At 36.8% G+C, this 22,813-nt stretch overlaps 3 protein-coding genes across 7 annotated transcripts; all 3 read left to right on the top strand.

The window, feature by feature from the left end:
* The first annotated feature begins 982 nt into the window (after positions 1-982).
* On the top strand, positions 983-4,489 carry LOC128127127 (uncharacterized). The gene is made up of 3 exons (XM_052765498.1): positions 983-3,026; positions 3,456-3,691; positions 3,809-4,489. The coding sequence occupies exons 1-3, from the start codon at positions 983-985 to the stop codon at positions 4,487-4,489; spliced, it is 2,961 nt and encodes a 986-aa protein (XP_052621458.1).
* A 1,907-nt stretch (positions 4,490-6,396) lies between these two features.
* Positions 6,397-9,516, top strand: LOC111900052 (DEAD-box ATP-dependent RNA helicase 20). The gene is made up of 11 exons (XM_042900369.2): positions 6,397-6,740; positions 6,996-7,258; positions 7,365-7,544; positions 7,638-7,799; positions 7,963-8,117; positions 8,222-8,314; positions 8,402-8,487; positions 8,572-8,798; positions 8,883-9,116; positions 9,205-9,296; positions 9,378-9,516. The coding sequence occupies exons 1-10, from the start codon at positions 6,685-6,687 to the stop codon at positions 9,270-9,272; spliced, it is 1,524 nt and encodes a 507-aa protein (XP_042756303.1). The 5' UTR covers positions 6,397-6,684; the 3' UTR covers positions 9,273-9,296; positions 9,378-9,516.
* A 6,553-nt stretch (positions 9,517-16,069) lies between these two features.
* LOC111900053 (protein FLX-like 3) lies at positions 16,070-21,920 on the top strand. 5 transcript variants are annotated; one of them, XR_006189581.2, is made up of 8 exons: positions 16,070-16,228; positions 16,812-17,337; positions 17,442-17,587; positions 17,655-17,734; positions 17,843-18,049; positions 19,186-19,257; positions 21,376-21,408; positions 21,552-21,920. XR_006189581.2 is itself a non-coding variant. In XM_023895926.3 (5 exons), the coding sequence occupies exons 2-5, from the start codon at positions 16,817-16,819 to the stop codon at positions 17,924-17,926; spliced, it is 831 nt and encodes a 276-aa protein (XP_023751694.1). In that variant the 5' UTR covers positions 16,070-16,228; positions 16,812-16,816; the 3' UTR covers positions 17,927-18,249. The 5 variants fall into 5 exon arrangements, 1 of the variants encoding a protein (XP_023751694.1); XR_002853110.3 differs by lacking the exon at positions 19,186-19,257; XR_006189580.2 differs by having other exon boundaries at positions 21,376-21,920.
* The last annotated feature ends 893 nt before the right edge of the window (positions 21,921-22,813 follow it).

The following is a 22,813-nucleotide window of genomic DNA, read 5'->3' as shown; positions in this document are numbered from 1 at the left end:
TTTGTTGGGTTTGACACCCCTAACAAATTGGCACCGTTGCCGGGGACACAGTGTTACTAATTGTTTATGCCTAGATCTTTTCGTACAGGTACACCACCGCCAATTGACTCGGAGATAGAGAAGACTGCAAAGAAGTTAAGGAAGCAAGCCAAGCTTCGTAAGAGGCAACCGGTTTCCGGTACTTCTTCATCATCCAATCCCCCGGTCATTAACATTTGGGATGATATTCCCCTCTCAAGTGTGTCCGCATCCAAAACAGAAAGTCCATCACCTGCACCTCAACCATCCTCATCCAGGAATACCACCCCACCCTCTTCACCTACTCATCACAACCCAAACACTACACCCACATAAACTTCAACCACTACTCATACCATGGGAGATAACCATGGAGGGAATCCACCTCCAGATCCACCACCCGAACAAACCCTTCGCCAATGGGCGAGGCAAGAGGTCACTCAACAACCTCTTTGCATCACCTATCCGGCAGCCACAAACCTTGAATTGAAATCCGGTCTCATTCACTTACTCCCAACCTTTAGAGGCTTAGAAAATGAAGATACCCAAAAGTTCCTCACGGAGTTCCATGTTGTGTGTGTTGGCATGAAACCACACAATGTCACTGAAGACCAAATCAAGCTTAGGGCATTCCCCTTCGTAGTGCAAGACTCAGCAAAAGATTGGCTTTATGACCTTCCACCGGGGATGGTCAACACATGGGTAGATCTTGAACGCCTCTTCCTAGACAAATATTTCCCAGAAATGAAAGTCTCAGCCCTAATAAGAGAGATAATTGGGATCAAACAACACAAGAGAGAAGCCTTTCATACATATTGGGAGAGGTTTAAAAAGCTTTGTGCCCGTTGCCCAAAGCATGGTATTAGTGAGTATCAAATCCTTCAATACTTCATTGAAGGCATGACTCCTTAGGAAAGAAGACTTCTTAATGCTTCAAGTGGAGGATCTTTTAATGAAGACCCCAATGGAGATTCGGGATCTCATAAAAAACATTGTAGAGGATTCAAAGCATACTAGTCAAGATGAAGATCGGTACACAGATGCACCTCGAGGTGTAAAAGAGGTGCACACTCCTCAAATTAAAGCTCAACTATCTGAGTTGACTAAGGTGGTAACGATTTTTGCTAAGGACAAAGGTGTGCAATCCACACCCCGTCCCTGTGGCATTTGCACTCAAGTGGGACACCCGACTGATATGTGTCCTCAATTGCAAGAAGAAGAATATGAAGAAGCAAATGTTATAGGAGGCTATTCCGGTCATAATCAAAGAACTTATGATCAGCCCCGAGGCAATCAAGGGTGGAACAACAACCAAAGCATGGGCTATCAACAAAGACCACCACCCCATTACCAAGCAAGGCCTCCATTCCCACAACAAAATTACCAACCGAGGCAACTACAACCTCTTCCTCTACAAGCCAGATCCTTAAGTATGTCCTTAGAAGACACAGTCAAAAGCCTTGCCACCAGCACCCAAAGTTTTCAGCAAGAGACCAAGGCAAGCATCAAGAATCTTGAGCAACAAATGGCACAACTTGCTCAATCAGTGAGCAAAATGGAGAATCAAGGAAAGCTACCTCCTCAAACTGAAAAGAACCCAAAGCACAATGCTTGTGCAATTAACTTGAGGAGTGGAAAGAAATATGACGGCCCAAAGATGCCCGAAGAAGAAAGAGAGGAGTTGGTGATAGAAGAACCACCAAAGAAGGATGAAAAGAAAGAAGAAATGGTGGAGAAAAAGAAGCCTGAAGAGAAAGAAGCAAAGATCACACTACCACCTTTTCCATCAAGATTGAGCAACAACAAAAAAGAGAGAGAAGATAGTGAAATCATGGCAATGTTCCAGAAAGTTGAAGTCAACATCCCTCTCTTAGATGCGATCAGACAGGTACCTAGATATGCTAAGTTCCTTAAGGAACTTTGCACATCTAAAAAGAAGCTACGAGGTAATGAGACAGTGAAAGTGAGTGAAAATGTTTTTGCAGTTTTGCAGAAAAGGATGCCCCCAAAGTGTAAGGATCCAGGTGTTTTCACCGTTCCTTGCAAATTGGGAAACTTGTATGTCCCCCGTGCTATGCTAGATTTAGGAGCTTCAATTAATGTTTTACCATATTCTGTTTATAAATCTATTGGCATAGCCACTTTAACAAAAACAGGGGTAATCATCCAACTTGCAAACCGTTCTATAGTACACCTAAAAGATGTATTAGAGGATGTTTTGGTGCAAGTTAATGAGCTTGTCTTTCCTACAGATTTTTATGTGCTTGATATGGGAGATGATGACCATCCATCCTCTAGTTCCATACTTTTAGGTAGACCATTCTTGAAAACAGCAAGAACAAAATTTGATGTCTACAATGGTACATTGTCCATGGAATTCGATGGGGAGGTCATCAACTTCAATATCTATGAAGTAACGAGGTACCCAAGTGATGTTCATTGCATAAATTTTGTTGATATAATCCAACCTTTGACTGAAAAGTGTTTTGAGTTGACTAACCATGATTTGTTGGAGTTAGTTTTGAGCATGAATTTTGATAACAATTCAGTCAAAGAGATTGCAGAAAATTTCAAGTTAGATGAAGAGTTGCTGGAAATTGTGGAGAGCATGGAAGAAAAGAAGAAAATGAGGTATGATAATAGCAATGTGAAATTACCCATTTCTAACACAAAACTTCTTCCTTCCGTTGTGCAGGCACCTAAGCTAGAATTGAAGACTCTTCCAGATCATTCGAAGTATGCGTACCTTGGGGAAGAGAAGAATTTGCCTGTCATTATCTCCAACAAGCTGTCCATTGCAGAAGAAGATGAGTTGGTGACTTTGCTGAAAAAGTATAAGAAAGCCATTGGGTGGACAATTGCTGACATAAAAGGGTTGAGCCCTTCCCTGTGCATGCATAAGATCCTCATGGAGGAGGACTTCAAACCAACTCGAGAGGCACAGAGAAGACTGAATCCACCCATGATGGAGGTGATAAAGAAAGAAATCATGAAGCTTTTGGATGTAGGTATGATTTACCCTATCTCAGATAGTAAATGGGTGAGCTCCATTCAGGTAGTCCCGAAAAAAGTCGGGGTCACAGTTGTCAAGAATTTAGAGGGAGATTTGGTGCCAACCCGTGTGCAAAACGGGTGGAGGGTTTGTATTGACTATAGAAAATTGAATGCCTCAACGAGAAAATACCATTTTCCCTTGCCATTTATTGACCAAATGCTAGAGAGATTGGCGGGTAAATCTCATTACTGTTGCTTGGATGGTTTCTCGGGTTTTCATCAAATTTTGGTAGGCCCGGAAGACCAAGAGAAAACCACATTCACTTGTCCCTTTGGCACATTTGCTTATAGGTGTATGCCTTTTGGTCTATGAAATGCACCCGCAACATTTCAGAGATGCATGGTGACCATTTTTTCTGAATATGTTGAAAACATCATTGAAGTTTTCGTGGATGACTTCACAGTCTATGGAAACTCCTTTGATGAATGTTTGAGCAATCTAACAAAAATTTTGCAAAGGTGCATTGACACAGATCTTGTGCTTAACTATGAAAAATGTCATTTCATGGTGGACAAAGGATTGATTCTAGGACATATTGTGTCCCGAAAAGGCTTGGAAGTTGACAAAGCCAAGATAGATGTTATCAAAAGTCTTCCTTACCCGACAAATGTTCGGGAAGTTCGTTCGTTTCTTGGCTATGCAGGTTTCTATCGGCGGCTCATTAAAGATTTTTCAAAGACTATAGTGCCGATGTGTTAACTACTCCAAAAAGATGCTGAATTTGAGTTCACTTAGCCATGCAAGGATACCTTCGATCGTTTGAAGGATTTACTCACCTCTGCTCCAATCATCCAACCACCTAATTGGGATCTCCCGTTTGAGATCATGTGTGACGCGAGCAACACGACTGTAGGGGCAGTATTGGGTCAAAAGGTGGATCGAGCACACCATGTCATCTATTATGCATCAAAGACCCTTGATGGTGCACAATGCAACTACACCACAACAGAAAAAGAGTTGCTCGCTATTGTTTTTGCGCTAGAGAAGTTCCGACAATACCTCCTTGGAACTAAAGTGATCATATATTCGGACCATGCAGCCATAAAGCACTTACTTACCAAGAAAGATTCGAATCCGAGGTTAATACGGTGGATGCCGCTTTTGCAAGAGTTCGATATTGAGATCAAAGATAAGAGCGGGAAAGAGAACCTAGTCGCCGATCATTTGAGCCGAATAGTTCCACCCGAAGATGCGACTCCCATCCATGACACATTCTCGGACGAGCACTTGTTTGCTATCCAAACACCACCTTGGTATGTTGATATATGCAACTTCATGGTCACGGGAAAGTTCCCACCCGACCTCACGAGGTCACAGAGAGATAAAATCAAGAAAGATGCGAGAAGGTACAAAGGCCTTAAGAATTCTTCCAATGAAGGGATTCCAAAAGGATCTTATGGGCTGCTTAGAGCCTAAGCAACTGGATAAGTGTTTGACTGAAACCCTAACTCCCCACCTATATAAAGGGACCCTAGGCATCAATTGAAGCTTGAAGATCCTTGACCTTGAGAGCTTAGTATCACAAATGTAATACCTCTAATCGATCACAATCACCAAGGCAACTGGAAGAATGTAAGAGAGAGAGAGAGGAGGGAGGTTAATACCGCACCATACCTTTCAGCTTTAGAGAAGTCGACATCATCCTCCTTGTGGATTTGACCTGACTTACCTTATCTATGTAGGTTAGTTGGTTTATTATTGATTGATACAACGACATCGATCAGTAATCCAACCAAGAGGTTGTGAACCCAATATGTATTGGCAATCCAACCGAAAGATTGTAGGCCGGGGCATTCCAACTGAAAGGTTGTGGGCCGGGGGTAATCCAACCGACAGGTTGTGGACCCGTTATATGTTTAGTTATATGTTTGTGTGATGGTACTTTGGGGGAACTCACAAAGCTTTGGCTTACAATTTTAGTTTATTGTTTCAGGTACTTCAGATGACCGTGGCAAGGCGAATGCGTGATCATGCACGTCCTTCAGATTTATGTTATTTGGATTTTGGGACACTCTAATTATTGATTAACACTTTTGGACAATGGTTTTGTAAGCATCTATGGTTATTGGGATGTTTTTGAAAAAAAAATACTTTGATTTTCTGGATGTTACAGTTTCCTTTAAGCTTCAATTGAGGCTTTGGATTGAGAAAACATGGCAGAAGAATTTTGTAGATCGTTGAGGACGAAACACATTAGGATTTAACCTTATGGATTGGGTATTTGAAATTTGAATCAGATGGTGATTTGGTTTCCAAAAGAGAGAAGACGGAAATTAGAGGATATTGAGCATCGAAATAAGTATGAAAGGGTAGTTTAAGAATTTCACTTAGAAAGTTTAAGCGGTAAAATAAACTGGGGACGAGGCTGATCATATGACACAAGAATTAGATGTGATCTTTTATTAGATAGATAAATTAATAGACGTTAGAAATAGCAAAGTTGACAATAAACATAATGAAAAGGCTTCGAGAAGTAAAGACTTTATTAAGATCCAACTTTCTATATATAGAGTCATTCAATGAAGAAAAAAAACTTCCGATCATCGGTAACTTCAACCAAGATATGCGTGTTACATGTTCCTTATACTCACTGACTTGTTGATATGTTCACAAAATGACTTCCTATGAAGTTATTTATTGATTTTCGAAATAGTTTAAATACTTGTGAACCTCTCGCTCAAGTGATGGGGAGTGTTAGTCAATATTGTTAATCTTTTATACCTTATACTTAGTATTTAAAACAATGAAATAAACTAAAAGTGACAATTGATGTCACGACACGAAACGAAATTGAGATGAAATTGAAATTCGAATTCGTGTTCGTGTCAAGTGCAAAAAACACGACGTCGTGTTGTGTTTGTGTTCAAAATTTGACACGAAATTGACAAAATTTAACATTTTTTGTCATGTTTTTCGTGTATGTCGTGTTATGTATGAATAAATATTAATTAAATACATTAATTGTTATTTCATGTTATCTTTGTCGTGTCGTGTTGTGTTTATTGTTTTTTAATCGGTTCGTTTTCGTGTTAGTTAAAAAGAACCGAGATCGTGTCGTGTTCGTGTTACATAAAGACTTACAACATGATGACCCGATTTGCCACCTCTAAAATAAACCATAAAACCAACAAAAATAAAACCAAAGACAAAACATAAGCATTCTAGTCATTCATAGACATAAGTGCCACAAAGATCACGAATACATTTAAAAACAATAAAATCAAGCCATATCAAAATTGAGGAATTGAACTAAAAATACACATCGATGTTAAACCACAGAGAACAAAAAGTCCAACTTACTCTAAAATTAACTTCACATTTTGTGGTAATATAATATCAAAAGCGTGATTGCGTGAATGTACCCTAGCCCGGCGTAGGGATTGCATTCAGCCTATTCACCACCAGAAATACACGAGCAGCCACAACAATCGAGCAGACCAACAACAAAACCAGGCGGTGAGGTTGAGAGCGAAGATTTTTTTACCGCGGCTAGCTACAATTCCGCCATTATTTCACAAAATTTTCACGTTAACTGAAGTTTCAAAACTTTCTGTTGGCCTTGATACAACCAATCTCCATCATCACCTCCTCGCAGCGTGCACAAACACAAAATGAGTCGTTATGACAGCCGTTCCGGCGATCCCGCTTCATATCGCGACCGCAGAAGGTAAACCCTTGTTTCATATTCGTCTTTCAGTGCACATGGATTATTAGTTCCTTATCTGTTCCTATGGGGTTCACGAAGCGTGGTTTATACATCTAGGGTTTCTGAATTCCGAGTATTATGCCATAGGTTGATTTATGTTATTTAGGGTTTGAACCCCGTATCTAGGGTTTCATATTGAGGTTGAATTTTATTAGCTTGGGGTTTCTATTGGTGAAGCAAAATGCTCCTGACCCAAGTTCTTCTTGGTTTGTTCAGTGATTCAGGGTTCAGCGGAGGTTCTGGTCTTGGCGGGTATAATTCTTCATCTAGCAAAAGGGACCATGAAAGTTCTGACACTCAGCGCAAGGTGGATTTGGAAGGGTTGACTCCTTTCGAAAAGAACTTCTACGTGGAGTCTCCAGCTGTTGCTAAAATGTCTGAAAGCGAGGTAGAAGAATACAGGACACGAAGAGAAATCACTGTTGAAGGTCGTGATGTTCCTAAGCCTGTTAAAACATTCAGCGATGCAAGATTTCCAGGTAAAAACCGAAGATGCTTGAATGCATGGTGAATCGTTATTGCATTCTCAGAGGGTTTATAAATTATAATTGTTAATTAGTTTCAATGATCCTTTGTATATCACAGATTATGTTATGCAAGAAATCGTGAAAGCAGGCTTCACAGAGCCTACTGCAATTCAAGCTCAAGGATGGCCAATGGCTTTAAAGGGTCGTGATCTCATTGGAATTGCTGAAACAGGATCTGGAAAGACTCTTGCTTATCTATTGCCTGCTATTGTGCATGTTAATGCTCAACCAATCTTATGTATGCAGTTTTCTCTTCTTTTCAACCTTTTAAATTCAAGTTTTTTCAGCATCCAATCCATTTCATCAGTCTAATATATTTACTCTTTTTCAGCTCCAGGAGATGGACCGATTGTGTTAGTTTTAGCTCCAACTCGTGAACTTGCTGTTCAAATACAACAAGAAGCAACTAAATTTGGCGCATCTTCAAAGATTAAGAATACCTGCATTTATGGTGGGGTTCCAAAGGGTCCTCAAGTTCGTGATTTACAGAAAGGTAGGTGGTGATAAGCTCAAAGATGACTTTACTACTATGGATCGGGTATATCCTAATGCTTCTTCAGCTTATTCAACATTTTCCAGCATTATATCTATCTATCTTTGTTGTGCCTAAATCACATGTTTCATCATCATTTTTTTTTAAAAATCTTTTCTTTTAGGTGTTGAGATTATCATTGCTACACCTGGAAGATTGATTGATATGTTGGAGTCTCATCATACAAACCTGAGGAGGGTGACTTACCTTGTGTTGGATGAGGCAGATAGGATGCTTGACATGGGTTTTGAACCTCAAATGAAAAAAATTGTTTCACAGGTTTGTGAATTGTGATTATTAGTTTTTAATCTTCCTTTTATATTAAGAGAAAACTAAAATATATATATATTTTTAATTTCTTATGGGTTTTTGTATATATGCAGATTCGACCAGATCGTCAAACCTTGTATTGGAGTGCTACATGGCCAAAGGAAGTTGAGCAACTTGCAAGACAGTTTCTTTACAACCCATACAAAGTAATTACTTTTTTTCTATTTTCACCATATGTTCATATTTAATCCATTTTTTTTTAAAAATTTTATGGACATTTGAAATTTGTACAGGTGGTGATTGGTTCACAAGACTTAAAAGCTAACCATTCGATTCAACAACATGTGGATATTGTTACCGAGAATCAAAAGTATAACAAGTAAGCAGATCATTTTTATGGATGATTTTTTATTTTCAACTTTTTAGATGCTTTTAAATAATAAAATTTGATCAATCTTTTCAGATTGGTGAAACTGCTGGATGATATCATGGATGGGAGTAGAATTCTAATTTTTATGGACACGAAAAAAGGGTGTGACCAAATCACCCGCCAGCTCAGAATGGATGGGTGGCCCGCTTTATCAATTCATGGAGATAAAAGTCAAGCAGAAAGAGATTGGGTTTTATCCGAATTCAAAGCTGGTAAAAGTCCAATAATGACAGCTACAGACGTTGCAGCTCGTGGCTTAGGTACGTTTAATTTCTCAACTAATTATTATATAATTAATGATTCATATTGTTGATTGTTTAATATTTATAAAAATGAAAATGCAGATGTGAAGGACGTGAAATATGTGATAAATTATGATTTCCCGGGTTCTTTGGAAGATTATGTTCATAGGATTGGAAGAACAGGAAGAGCCGGGGCTAAAGGGACAGCATACACTTTTTTTACAGCAGCAAATGCTCGGTTTGCTAAGGAACTAATTGCCATACTTCAGGAGGCCGGTCAGAAAGTCAACCCTGATTTAGCGGCAATGGGGCGGGGTGCACCTCCTCCACCATCAGGTTGGTTTGTCTGGGTTTTATTTTTCCAAAAAATGACTGATTTGCCCTTTGGTTTTGTTTTTGAAGCTTTGATGTTTGATTTATATAGGCCATGGTGGTTTTCGTGACCGTGATCGTGGGCGGGGTTATGGCGGTGGTCGCTCGTCTTGGAACTGAGGAGCAAGAAAAATCACACAATGGGTATTCTTGTCTTTTCATTGTAACCGGGTGGGTGTTATCGTCCTTTTTTTTTTTTTATTTTTTATTTTTTTTATCTTGCAGTTATTTGAACTCTATTAGGAGTACAGTTGAACTTGGCGTGTGGAACTTTTTGATTATATGCTTGTTTGTCTTTTTCATTCCTGGTATTTGTAGCTTATTAGGCACTTAATCCATTTTATGAAAATTCTAATTGTAATTTGTTTTTCTTTGGTTGGAGTACCTGACAGTTGGTCAAATGCTCTAGAATCTAGATATCCCAACTACGACCGTTTATCGATAAAAAAACATTAATAACAACAAAGTTATTAAAGTAAACATGACCAAATAACATATATAAGCGTCAGTAATTTTTTTATTGACGAGTCAGAAAGGGTTAAATGGAGGTTGTTTCACATTTTTACCCGTTTGTGTAACAAAGTGGTTTTTCATGCATTTGAAATATGAATGTAGAATTTTGTATGAACGAGTAAGAAATGAAGGATGGTTATACAAATATGGACTTTCAAATTGGTTTGATAACAAAAAATGACGAAAAGGGGAGGCTTATTTCAACAAAGTAATTATTAAGTCATTTAATGTTTGGTGCTAAGGTTAGTGTGGAGTATGTTATTATATGCTATCAGATCTAAAATATCCAACTCGTTATCATAGTCTATGAAAATGTGCAACACCAAATATTTTTCCAATTTGTTTTTTTATTTGTCATAATATTTACAAAAAACATATAAATTAAAAACACATATAATTTAGTTAAATCCTAAATTAAAAATAACATTAAATAACTAAAAATGATGTTACAAAGCAAAAAAAAAAAAAAAAAACGATAGTCCTGACATATTATCTTTGCTAGTTTGAAGAATTGCCTAATCTTCCTCGGCTTGTTGATGTAGGAACTCAAAATGCTCACGTTGCATGTCATATATTTTAATTGCGATGTCGTTGTGGACGTCAAATCTTTGTTTCAGTTCCGCATGTTCTCGAAGTCTACTTTTGCTTTCCACCGCATATCGTTGAGCCCGCTTTGCCTTGTCGCGCCCTATTGGTCGTTGAGGCGGGAGATCTCTTCGATGTCGTTGAAGTCGCCCGGGAGCTCATCAGTGTCGGCATTGAGGTCGATATTTGTGCATGCGTCGGAAGCATCGACCGAACCCGAGCCACGAGACCTCTTGGATTGTTGTTCCGATGATATTGGTGTTTTAAACCATTTTGGGCCGTCCTTAATAATCTCCCAAATTTTTTCATGCTCGAAAACGTGACTCGTCTCGACATGATACTGCTCCCTCGCCGCTTTAAAAACATCAAAAACTTTGCTTGTGCGAGGAAAGTTTGTTGTAGATGGAATTGAACTTGCTGCATTTCTTACTGATTTGAGTCCACTTGCCACTCAACATATCGCGATTGCGATATGTGTCATCCTTCTTCAAAATTGCGCGAAATTTGCCGATCACAACTTCCCAAAAAACAACTTTTCTTATATTGTTTCCCTTAGTTGAGTTTTTTGATGTCTCGCACCATGACACTGCCAACGCATACTCTTTCTCCGGTGTCCACCATGTTGGAGGTTTTTCTTCCGATTGCTCCACCGCGACCTCTTTCCCTTTCCTTCTTGCTCTCTATTTCTTGGTCGTTGGTTTCCGACTACCCCCGGCTTGCGTCTCGGGAAACGTTTGTTGAGTGGGTGGTGTTTGTGGCATGAAAGAAAATGTGTTGAAAATGTTTTGTATAGGAAATTGTAGTGAGATTAACAAACTTGTCGGAAAATGGTACTTGTAGTGAGCTTTGCGAGTTGAGGATGTTCGTGTACGCCTTATATTGTGCAAAACCGATAGGATGAGATGTGTTTGTGTTTGGAGGAAGAGTGTTTGAGTTTGATCCATAGTAGGTTGAATGTGAGTTTTTATTTAGCATGTTATGTAAGTTTTTATTGTTATTTTTTTCTCTCATCAAAACATATCTTTGCAATATTTACTAATTTTGCGAAGTTAGTTTTCCATCAAAGCCAACAAATACTACCTAGAATACTACCTATTTAGGTTTCGAGAATACCATGCGAACGATATCTTGAGAAATTTGTAGCAATCTTTCAATCTTTTACCATTTTGCATTATGTTTTGATTATCACTAGTTGTGAGACCCGTATATTATACGGGTTGATTAAAACATAATGTTAAATAGGAGTGATTAAATGAGAAGTTTATTTGAATTTGAAATATAAGTGAAAATTATGACAAAAAAAACATGCAAAAAATAAATTAACTAAAATTATGTGTTTAATTGTCAGACCTGTGTACTAAACATGTTATTATAACAAAATGTTAAATACAAAGGTTAAAAGTGTATATTTATTTGAAATTGAAATTGAAATTTCAAATTTGAAATTTGAAATTAATAGTCATTATGGTAGGTTTAATTTATGAAAACTAATTATTGATATATTGGAAATGAATAATGAAGTAATGACAAGTGGAAAATTAATATATCTCAAAATTATGACAAAATGACATGTGACCAATTAAATGAGAGAATGACAAGTGACAATAACATTTTCATTTATTAGGGTAGATTTTGCATTATGTTTTGATTGATGGTATTTCAATATTATATTATATTGTTCTTATAATCGTTTGTTTTTTCACAAGACGAGACATGCATTGATATTTCTTGGTAGTGGAGGGACATGAGTGAAAGTTAAAGATGATTTGGACCATATAACATTAGAATTATTGGATATTTATTAGATATGTTGGCGTCAAGTATAAACATTTATAGGTTAGATTATTTGGTGGCTAGAAAGTTATGTCGAGTTGATTATCAAATCATATTTAGCTACTTGACAACGAGGATGTAAAACCTTCTATAGATATTGTTTGTTATATACCGCCGCAAATGATAACACTGTGTTGTCAAGGGTGGTGGTAATAGCGGAGAATGATTGATCGGTTGTTAAAACAATATAATTTTGTGATTTGTTGGATGTTTTCTCGGATGTTCACATTCATTCCTCTCCTGAAAATGGGAATGGGATATGGACGCCTCAGGCTTGTTTTTAGTGAGGTCGACTAGAAGAAAAATTGATAATGAGAGGTTGCCTTTGGGTTTAAGGCCGACTAGGTGGAATCGGTTTCTCCAAAAAAAAAAAATATTTTCTTTTGGCGTGTTTTGCTAGACATGATTCCTGTTAGGTTGAAGTTGGTGGAAAGGGGAGTTGATTTGGACTCCGTCCTTTGTTCGATGTGCCTTACCGCTCAAGAGAATATCAATCATATTTTTCTTCATTACAAGGTTGCCAAACAGTCATGGAGATGTATTGTCTTATGGGTTGACGTGGATATTCCCTTCTTTACTTCTTTGGGGGAAATGATGGAGTGGGTGGATTCTAGACCGGTTGCGAGAATGAAACGAGTGATTATTAACTCTATTTTTTTGGTCAATATTTGGGTGCTATGGACCTATCAGAATGACTTAATTTTTTCTCATCCTAAAGCCAAAAAAGGATTTATTATTTGATTCTATTGTAGAAGCTTCTTTTGGTTAGTTTACATTTCAAAACTCTAAGGCTAAGATTTTGGGTTTCATGGTTACAAAACCCAATCATGCCTTAATTTGTTTTTGTTGCTAGCTTCTTGCTAGTTCTTTTTCATTTTGTGTTTTTTAATATATTCGTCGATAGAGTGAGAGATAGGTCTCATACTGCCTCTTAAGGTTAGTTCTATGCCTCACAACAACTACCTCAGATTCTAAATCCGTCTTTAGATCAGAAGTAGATGCCTCTTCCAGGGCTCTGTTTAGGCCTTTCTCGTATAAGCAGATGAAAGGAAGTTGAGAAGCTTGTTGACTAGCTTCTTGCTAGTTCTTTTCATTTTGTGTTTTTTAATATATTCGTCGATAGAGTGAGAGATAGGTCTCATACTGCCTCTTAAGGTTAGTTCTATGCCTCACAACAACTACCTCAGATTCTAAATCCGTCTTTAGATCAGAAGTAGATGCCTCTTCCAGGGCTCTGTTTAGGCCTTTCTTGTATAAGCAGATGAAAGGAAGTTGAGAAGCTTGTTGACTAGGCCACAATTTTCTTTAAATCGTCTTGGTTAATCTATGATTTCATTCATGAATCTTCCATTTATGGAGATAAAGAAAGATCATTCATACTAATAGCAGTCAGTCAAGAACTACCAGGAATGTCTTTACATTATGTATGTCTTTTTCACCTCTCTAGTGACTTCCTTGCCTGCATCTCCTGTCAACAGCTAGTTAGTCCTCTTCGCCCTAATGAATAAGCTGGAGAGGCCAGGTCTTGCTTGAAACCAGTAGAGCAGTAAGCCTGAAAGCTTTCCCGTACTTTTTTACTTTTTCTGAAATGTGGGGCAAACGGCGCCCTCTACTTCTACTTCTAACTAAAGGCGAAGAGCCGGCATTGCAAGCAAATAGAGAGCCTCCGCCCGTTTGATCGGTTGCGAGCCGGAAAGCGTACCGGCAGTTTGAGTCGCGAAAGGGCCGCTTGCTTCACTTCATTTTTCTAGATATTATTCTATATAATAATATATTCAATTCTATATCTACTGGTCTTATCTTACAAGCACCAAAATGAGAGAAGGACTTCCTGACTTGACTTTCTCACATAAAAACTTCATTAGTATAGATCTGTAGCCCGTTTTGGGTCTTTAACCGAAACTGGGACTAGGCATGGAAAAGCTCGATCAACGTCCTTCTCTCCCGAGGTTCGAAATGTAGAGGTACCTTTACCGTCACCTGCTAGCTCCCGTTAAAAAAAAATACAATCTAATTTTGATAATAGTATATTCCATTAAATGATGACTTGACTTACTTTTACGAGTGTACATACAAGGCTGGTGCATAAGCCATGAGCAAGAGTTTTAGTAAAGGGGTATCTCGGAAAAAAAATTGTGTAATATACAATAAGAAAAAAAACCCCGCAATTTCATTAGATAAAAAGTTAAAGTTTCATAACAAAGTTACATTTTAAAGTTCACATCTTCACTTCTTCCACAACAAATAATCACTAATTATTAACCCTAAGTCCATAATTTAACAATCCTAATCAGTGATTTTAATTTTTTTTCAACATGATGACAAGAAATTGAATTTCAATTAACTAATCACAAAATTTCTACTTACTTGCTTCACTGTAGCACTACTTTGATCAATAATCACTCACCACCGGACACCGTGGGATTTCGCCGGAAAACACCCATCGCCGATGACCAATCGCCGGCAGAAGAAGGAAGGGCAGCAACACCGAGAACATGCGTCGCAGGGGAGAAGCGAAGTCGCGCGTCAGTGTCGATAGATTTCTTATTTCCGAGTTTAATTGTGTATTGGGCTAAAATTTGTGTTAATTGATAATTAAACTAATTTTACGTGGACACTTGGCAATACTTCATGGACTAGTTTGTATATGGATTTACCATTTAGAAAAAACATGAAAAAATTTAGGGTAACCTAAATTATTTTTTGGGGTTTAACGTCAATATAAAAAAAAATTTCTGAAAAATAAATAGTACTAAATTTTTTTTAGCGGACTCCTGGAATACCCAGGCTCCATGGTGGATTCGCCATTGGTTATGGTTCACAATTTGAAACTATCTCCATGATAGGAGCTCGATGATTGTGTGCAACTTTGCAATAAAAGAGTAAGAGAAAGTTGTAAAACTATAGAAAAAGGTAAATGTTTGTGTATCTCTATATATTATTATCTTGTTTGTGGTTTTCAAGCGGAATATGTGTTGCCCCTATTAAAGAGACGTTTCGTGTCAGACATTTGAGTGGAAGTGGGGAAACATTCACCACATGTGTATTACCACTGTATGTCAAAAACAATAATGTAGTGGAATAAGTCATATGTAATATTAATATGTCATATATAATAATTGTATGTCATATAAGTGTATAATGCATGTATAGTGCTAAGTCTAGCAACGTGTTTGATATGACACAAAATAATGATAATAACATCATTAATAGTATGTAACTATGTGTAATTGATTGACAATATTTAGTCATATTCCGTCTTTGTAAAATAATGCTTATATAATGATTTTTGATCCTTAAGAACTAAATAACATCGTTAGAGATTTGGGTGGAGGTGGTGGATAGAGTAGAAGGACCAATTTCAGTTAATATTATCTCAAAGAAGTAAGAGAATAAAAATATAAAAATGACAAATTAATCATTTAGATGACTTAATGATGAAATGAGTGAAAACAATATTTTTGATCAATGTTAAAATTGAAAAAAATTTGGATATAATTATTTTTTTTTCAACGGTAAACATACACTATATTTTACTATTAAATTACATATTTTGTTTTTAGTAAGATTTAAATGCTTGTAACTCCAACTATGGACACTCACAATCTCTCACTTTTCTTCATCTCTATTTCTCACTTTTCTTCTCCCTTCTATCTCTCTTTTTCTTCCCAAACTCACAAGCAAATTACCATTGAACACCATTTTCTATGTCTTATAAGAAGCTAGTGACTTGATTTTTTGGAAAATGTTAACACACCTTTACGTAAATGATATTACTATGCATTCGTATAGCTTTATGGCTGAATGACACATTTCTACTGACTCCGCTACAAACGTTTGGTTAAAAAAATTACATAACAGTAAAATATAATTTGCTCTTTTATTTTATTATTTAGTTAACAATAACAATTGTGCCCTCTTTGTCATCATCTTTTTTTCTTAAAGAAAATCTTTGTAGGTAAGTCCAACATATTTTTCTTTTCTTTTTTTGAGAAAAATAGATATTTTTTTTGTCGAACTCGCATCACGGCCTTTTGGAACCTACGACTTACGAGCCTTCTTCGCAAGCAGAAGCTAGAAACCGCAACGCAAATATCTCAGTAAATATCTAAACGCCGATCGGCGCTTCCATCACCTTCAAGAAGGTTTGATTCACAGTCTTATTACTGTTTTCAGATTTTGTCCCATAGATAATTCATCTTGCTACGTATCACATGTTCTTTTCATTCGTACTAGGGTTTTACATTCGATATCTGTAAACGATCGATTTTCGTGCTAGCTTGGGCAAAGTAACTGTATTTATTGGTTTTCTTTGCGGTAAATGTCGATTTACCTCTGTTCTGGAGGACATAAACAGATCTATTATGTAGTTGTAGCTGTGTTGGATTTTATAATAGTTTGGTTCATCATCTGATTTATTCATTGGTTTTAATTGGGAAATATCATAGCCGTGTTTTCGTTATGCAGTGGATATATAAATTGAATTTGAGATGCATTTTCGTTTTGTAACACAGTATAGATAAGTTTTCCCCTTAAACTGATTACTTGTTGCTGATTCTGGAAAGAAGTTCCTTATTAACATTGACTGCTAGAACATCCACCAGCTGATATTCTTGAATCATTTACATCGTTGCATTTATATCTCTTAGTTGGTGTATATTCTATCAATACCTTTTATACTTCACGACTTGTATTGAGTTATGCGTTTTTTCCCTCCATCATGGTCAGCATAAATGGCTGGGAGAAACCGATATCCTCGTGAGAATCATCGTGGGTATCCCCCAGAAGGGCCTCCTTCTCGTGTTCCTATGTCTCGACCCATGCCACCTCATCCCATTATGTTGGAAGAAGAACTTGAAATACAACACCATGAAATCCGTAGACTTTTGGGTGAAAATCGAAGATTAGTTGATGATCGCATTGCTCTGCAACAAGAGTTAGGTGCTGCAAGAGAAGAACTTAGGCGAATGAACATTGCAATTTCTGACATTCAAGCAGAAAATGAAATGCATTCAAGACAGCTAATTGAGAGGGGGCTGAAGCTTGAAGCTGATCTTCGTGCCACTGAACCTCTGAAAAAAGAAGCTGCACAACTCCGTGGTGAAGTAGAGAGACTTAATTCCATTAGGCATGATCTATCTGGTCAAGTTCAGACTCTCTCAAAAGACCTTGCAAAACTGCAAGCTGAAAACAAGCAACTTCCAGCTTTAAGAGCAGAGGTTGAGGGACTACACAAGGAGCTTATGCATGCTAGGTTTGGCAATTGACAATTGACAATTGACATCCCTGTTATTGTTGTAAATGTCTTGTATGTATTAAAAGATGGGATCTTTTTAACTATTGTGATCCCTCCTGTAGAGTTGCTATTGATTATGAGAAGAAGGCAAGTGCTGAGTTGATGGATCAAAAACAATCAATGGAAAAGAATTTGGTTTCCATGGCTCGTGAGGTTGAAAAGCTTCGGGCAGAACTTACAAATTCTGATTCTAGATCATGGGGTGCTGGTATATACTTAGTTATCTCTACTTTCTTATAGTGTTTCTCACTATTATCTGATACTTGGTTGTTTAGGTGGATCATACAGGATGAATTATGGCAATTCTGAAGGCAATTATTCTCGTGCTTATGGTGATGGATATGGGCGTCCAATGGTAGGTTTGCTACATCATTCAAAGTCTTACATATCCATCTGATCACCACACATGTAATTTCAAATTTCAACTTTCATTTGCTTGATTAAGTTTACTCAATGCCCTCAGGGTGCTGGTGACAATGTTCCATTGTATGGCTCAAGCTCTACACCATGGGCAGAGGTGGAAAAATCCCGAATGACACGTCGCTGAAATGCAAATGGTTTATTTTACAAGTTGAAATGTGACAAATGTCCCATCTGCCCTCAGTTATCATGGCTATCTGTTATGGAGAGGGTAGAAGTGTATGGTTCTTCTCAGTTTGTGTTTACATCGGTAATCCTTTGTTTGATCTCATTAGCCATCTTTGTTATGTGAAATAGGAATCTTGAGTTGCTTAATTTAACCACAAAATGCAACAATGGGTCTCTCTTGTGGCTATCATTTACATCATAGACTCATAGTAAAGTATTATAATTTAGAAATTATTAAGCTGTGTCTGTTTTTATTTATATTCAAAATTTCTCCCTTCCATTTGTGATCCTCTTATTTTAAATTGCATCACCACATAGTTAAAGCTAACTGGACTGAATGGTTCATCGTTGTTACATATCCAAAGTTAACTGTTTCAGCTCTGAGTGTAGTAAGTATCAGTTTGGTGGTGCAGAAGAAGAGAATTACTTGTATTGGATGAAAGTTATCATCTCTGCATACTGACTAGACAAAAGCTTTGTGTTGAGTTGGAAATTGGAATATAAACATTTAATATCATATACCTTAGAAGATAGAGGTCTAAGTATCGAAGCAATGCATAGCAACTTGAAGGCATTACGAGTTTTGTATTTTTTTGAGGTGGTAGAAGTCTGGAAGACTGCCACTTTACAGTCTACCTTCTTTAAGATAGCTCTTTAGGACATCACTGTAGAGGTAAGATGTAGTTTCATAATGCATGATTTGACCTATACGCGCATCTTTTTGAGACAGATGTGGTGATATCCATTTAAGGATGATGAGTGTGGTAATAAGGGACTTGATAGTTTGGCTGTTTTGATCTTTTTTAGTAAATTAATTGGATTCATGTTCTGTTAATAGTGATTTGACATCCCATGAACATTGAGAGGCCATATGAGTGGTATTGTGAGGTGTGTCATTACTCATTAGGTGCTGAATGGCATCAGTGTTTTTCAAGTTAGTGGAGAAGCTTTGTAGAAGTATGGTGCAACGAGTCACTTTTAGGTTTCCACTGTGTATGTCAAGTGTTTGAAACTAGGAGAGGAGGATTGTTGGTGTATATGTCTCCAAAATTTGTTTATTGGCATGTTGAGGTTGGTTGGTTTCTTGAGTTATAAATCATGTGAAGTGAAGCAATTTGAAGAGACTTTGGAAAACACTCTGAAGCAGAAGGGAGTGAACATTGAAGAATCTTGTGTATCTTGTTTTGGTTCTTATTTCACCTGAATGTAATGCTTCAGAGCTCAGGGGATCTTCTTCTCATCAGCATGCACATCTGGAGGAAGGGAGGTGGACTGGGCATCTCACATGGGGTGAGTTCTCATATAGGCAAGTACTCTGTCTCAGTTTTGTGGGTAAAATAGGTTCTCATTTATGTGTACATAATTTTTTAGCTACCCTATTTATATATTATTTGTTTATTTGGATGATTTGCTCTGTTAGGTATGCGCTCATTTTAAATCTCTTAGGGTTGATTGGGTTGTTAATTTTATATGCATCTTTAGAATCTTTTAGAGCTGATTAGGTTGCTAATTTTTATATGCTTTATTTTCTATCACATTACAAGAAAATCGTCTTTCCGATCTTACTAGAGTTCCCATCATCAACCCCCCACCCCACCTGTTGATTACCTTGTTGCTGCAGTTTGGTGGTTTTTTTGAAAATGAAATAATATGCCTAATTTGCTCATGCCAGTGGAGTTATCTGGCAAAGATTTGGCCTTTTAGATACACTTGGACAATGTCATGGTTTCTACATTAGGTCCCTATATTATCTGGAAGTGTGATGCTTCATCACTTCACTTGTGATATTATATTAGATGACACAAATGATTCTGATGTTTGGATAACATTCTGACAAGTTTAAAGCACATGAGAGATGGAGTAAGGTTGTTGCTTTTGGATGTGGTCAGCTTATCTCCAATCGCCACTGGAGGAAATAATGAAAACACTTCTGGTTATACAGCCAAAGGTAATCTGTATGAGTTGCAAGGTTAGCTTCTAAGATTTAAGAGGGTGTTTGGTTTTGGAAGGAAGGGAATTGGAATCTGAAGGAATTGTAATATTTCAAGTGGTCAGTTGGTAGGAAATGGAGTGAAACTTAATAGTAATAAAAATAGATTTTTATTTATAATTAGGCTTAATAGTTACGGAATATGTAGGGGAATTTCCGTCTTTTAATAAAAAAGGAAGAATAAATGAATTTGAACTCCTTCCACCCAGCCCTAGGAATGGTGAAATCAATCAAAGATGGAATTTGAAGGAATCTGATGGAATTGAATCCCTGCAATTGCAAAATCCACGAACCAAACATGTGCTATGGTTTTTCATTTGAAAGCAATAACTTTGAATATGATTTCATTTAAGTCAAAGGATCAAGTTCTCCATGTCCTAATCCTATTGGAATTTGGAGGTTTCCTTTGTTAAACAGCTTTTAGTTTATTAGGGAGTGCTACATATATTTTTCCTATAGAATAGATAGCTATGTCTTTGGCCTTTGTTCTTATAAAACAGAGTAGGGGAGCTCTTACAATCAACATTGTTTTGCTTAGTGTGAAGAGTACATGCTTTCATTAGGTTGACTTTTATCGTCTTCTGCTATAGAATATTGTGTCAGTTGATAATTTTATTTGTTAAAACAATTCCTTTACTGCATAAAATTTGGTTACTTTCTGCCCCTTCTTCACCTAGGCTCCTCATATAACCCTTTAGTAGCGACTTTAAGGGCTAAATGCAAGACTTTCCTTTATTTTTTTTTTCCTTATAGCACTACTTTCATTTCTTTTTTTTCTTGAGTAAATTACATGAATGGTCCCTATGGTTTGGGGTGATTTGCGCGTTTGGTCCCTAACTAATTTTTTTTAACTCGGAAAGTCCCTATTGTTTGTTTTTGTTATGCGATTGGTCAATGTCTTACCTAAAAATACTATTATTTAAATAGAATTTTTTTTTGGGATAAGTAAGGTAAGGTGAGGGGGGTTGGGGTTGGGGTGTGTTTATTTAAATATTTTAAAAAAATCAAGGGCAAAATAGTTTTTTTAGGTAAGATAGGGACCAAGCGTGTAACAAAAACAAACAATAGGGACCTTCCGAGTTAAAAAAATAAGTTAGGGACCAAACGCGTAAATTACCCTAAACCATAGGGACCATTCGTGTAATTTACTCTTTTTCCTTATTGAGAAAGCTACCCAATTATAACATTGTACTTTCAGTATTTTTTTTCTCTATTCTTATGAAGATATTCTACTTTGAAGCATCTATCCAATTATTGCAATGAAAGTTGCTTTTATGTTTGGATGACATTGCTATAATTGGATTGGGTACAAATTTATATATGTTTGATCAATCTTTTAGGTTGCATAAATCTTTGATTGAAGCAATGTATTTAAGTCCGGTATTAAATTTTTGCTTTTGGTTGTTTTGGTTTTGCAGGTAGACAATGTTGCAATGGTTTGGGAGAAGCAGGTACTGTATATCTTATTATACTAAACCCTGATAATTAAAATTAAAACCCCAGCCACATAAGAAACAAAGCTAACTAAGTTAAGTGCATTGAATGTTGCTTTCTTTATGTTTAAATCTAATCAAGGATCATTAATAATATTTAGATCTATAAACTAATAAAAATGGAGCAACCATAGGCCGGGCCCCCTTCAGCATGCATGCATTATTTCTTGAAGGGATGAAGAACATGCCTAAACCCACAGTTCTGTTGAGTTCCTCTTCGTCACATACAACATAATTATTTATTGAATAGGATTGCCACATCGATCCCATCATGTGGAGACACAACAAACCAAATCACACCTGTTATAAGTATACATTTTGAAAAGCTTTGGTTGTTGGCTACCATTTCAAACATTGAAATTAACAAAAAGATGATTCACTTCCTTCCTAAATTATGGCAAACCCTTAAATGTATTTTAATGCCTACAATTTTATTAAAGATGTTATTTATGAAATCATTGATTTGATAAGTTGGTCTGTTTTGTCTTGTCTAATGGCTTTAAGTTGGGGGTGTTTGATAGTTGCTGATCATTCATATCTGAATGACTATGCTTATGAATGAAACCATATGATGAAAATGTCCATTTTATTATTCTGCTTAAAATGATAATAATATATACCAAAAAACCATCAAAACAAGCTACCATCCTTTATCTATTTTGCACTACTAAACGCACTACCAAAACAGGTTACTATTATAACATCGAATGAAGAATCTTGAAGTTTTGTGGACTCGTCCTATAAAAGTGAATCACCTGCACAACCCATTGTATCAACACAATTCACCTTAACACCATCAAACATTTGTGGAAAATCAAGTTAAACTGACAAAAATAACCTTGGTGTAGTATCTGTAGCCATTAGGACTTTTGATGATTATCAACAACTTAGAGCATACGGTATGGGCAACGAGAAGTGTTATTTTTACTGATGTGGCACCTTATAACCTAGTCATAACAAGATGAACACCACCCCTCCTTGTTAAGAGGATGTTATGGCATATCTTGTTGTGAGGAGCACAAGATGCAACGGGAAGTTTAATTGGTTGTGGCCTTTATCAACCAATCAAATCATTTTCTTTATTTCTCTCTCTACTTCTTAACATGTTATAACATGGGGAACACCATTTCTCCCTTGGTGTTATAGATGAAGTGGCATATGAACTTGGTGTTATAATGTGACCCATACCTAATGCTCTTAGGATTTGGGTGAAAAAGCTTGGTCAAAAAAACTTTGTCATCATAGGGATCAGGAACTCAATTTCATCTTTCACTAATCTACAATTTCACAAAAACCAATTTGAGTTTAAAAGTCGAAACATGTCATTTTGAACAATTCATTGTTTAGAACACACAAATGTACA

This window comes from Lactuca sativa, chromosome 1 (assembly GCF_002870075.4).
Source record: "Lactuca sativa cultivar Salinas chromosome 1, Lsat_Salinas_v11, whole genome shotgun sequence".
NCBI classification, from domain to species: domain Eukaryota; kingdom Viridiplantae; phylum Streptophyta; class Magnoliopsida; order Asterales; family Asteraceae; genus Lactuca; species Lactuca sativa.
Note: the sequence above shows the minus strand (reverse complement) of the source record. Positions and strands in the feature narration are given on the sequence as shown.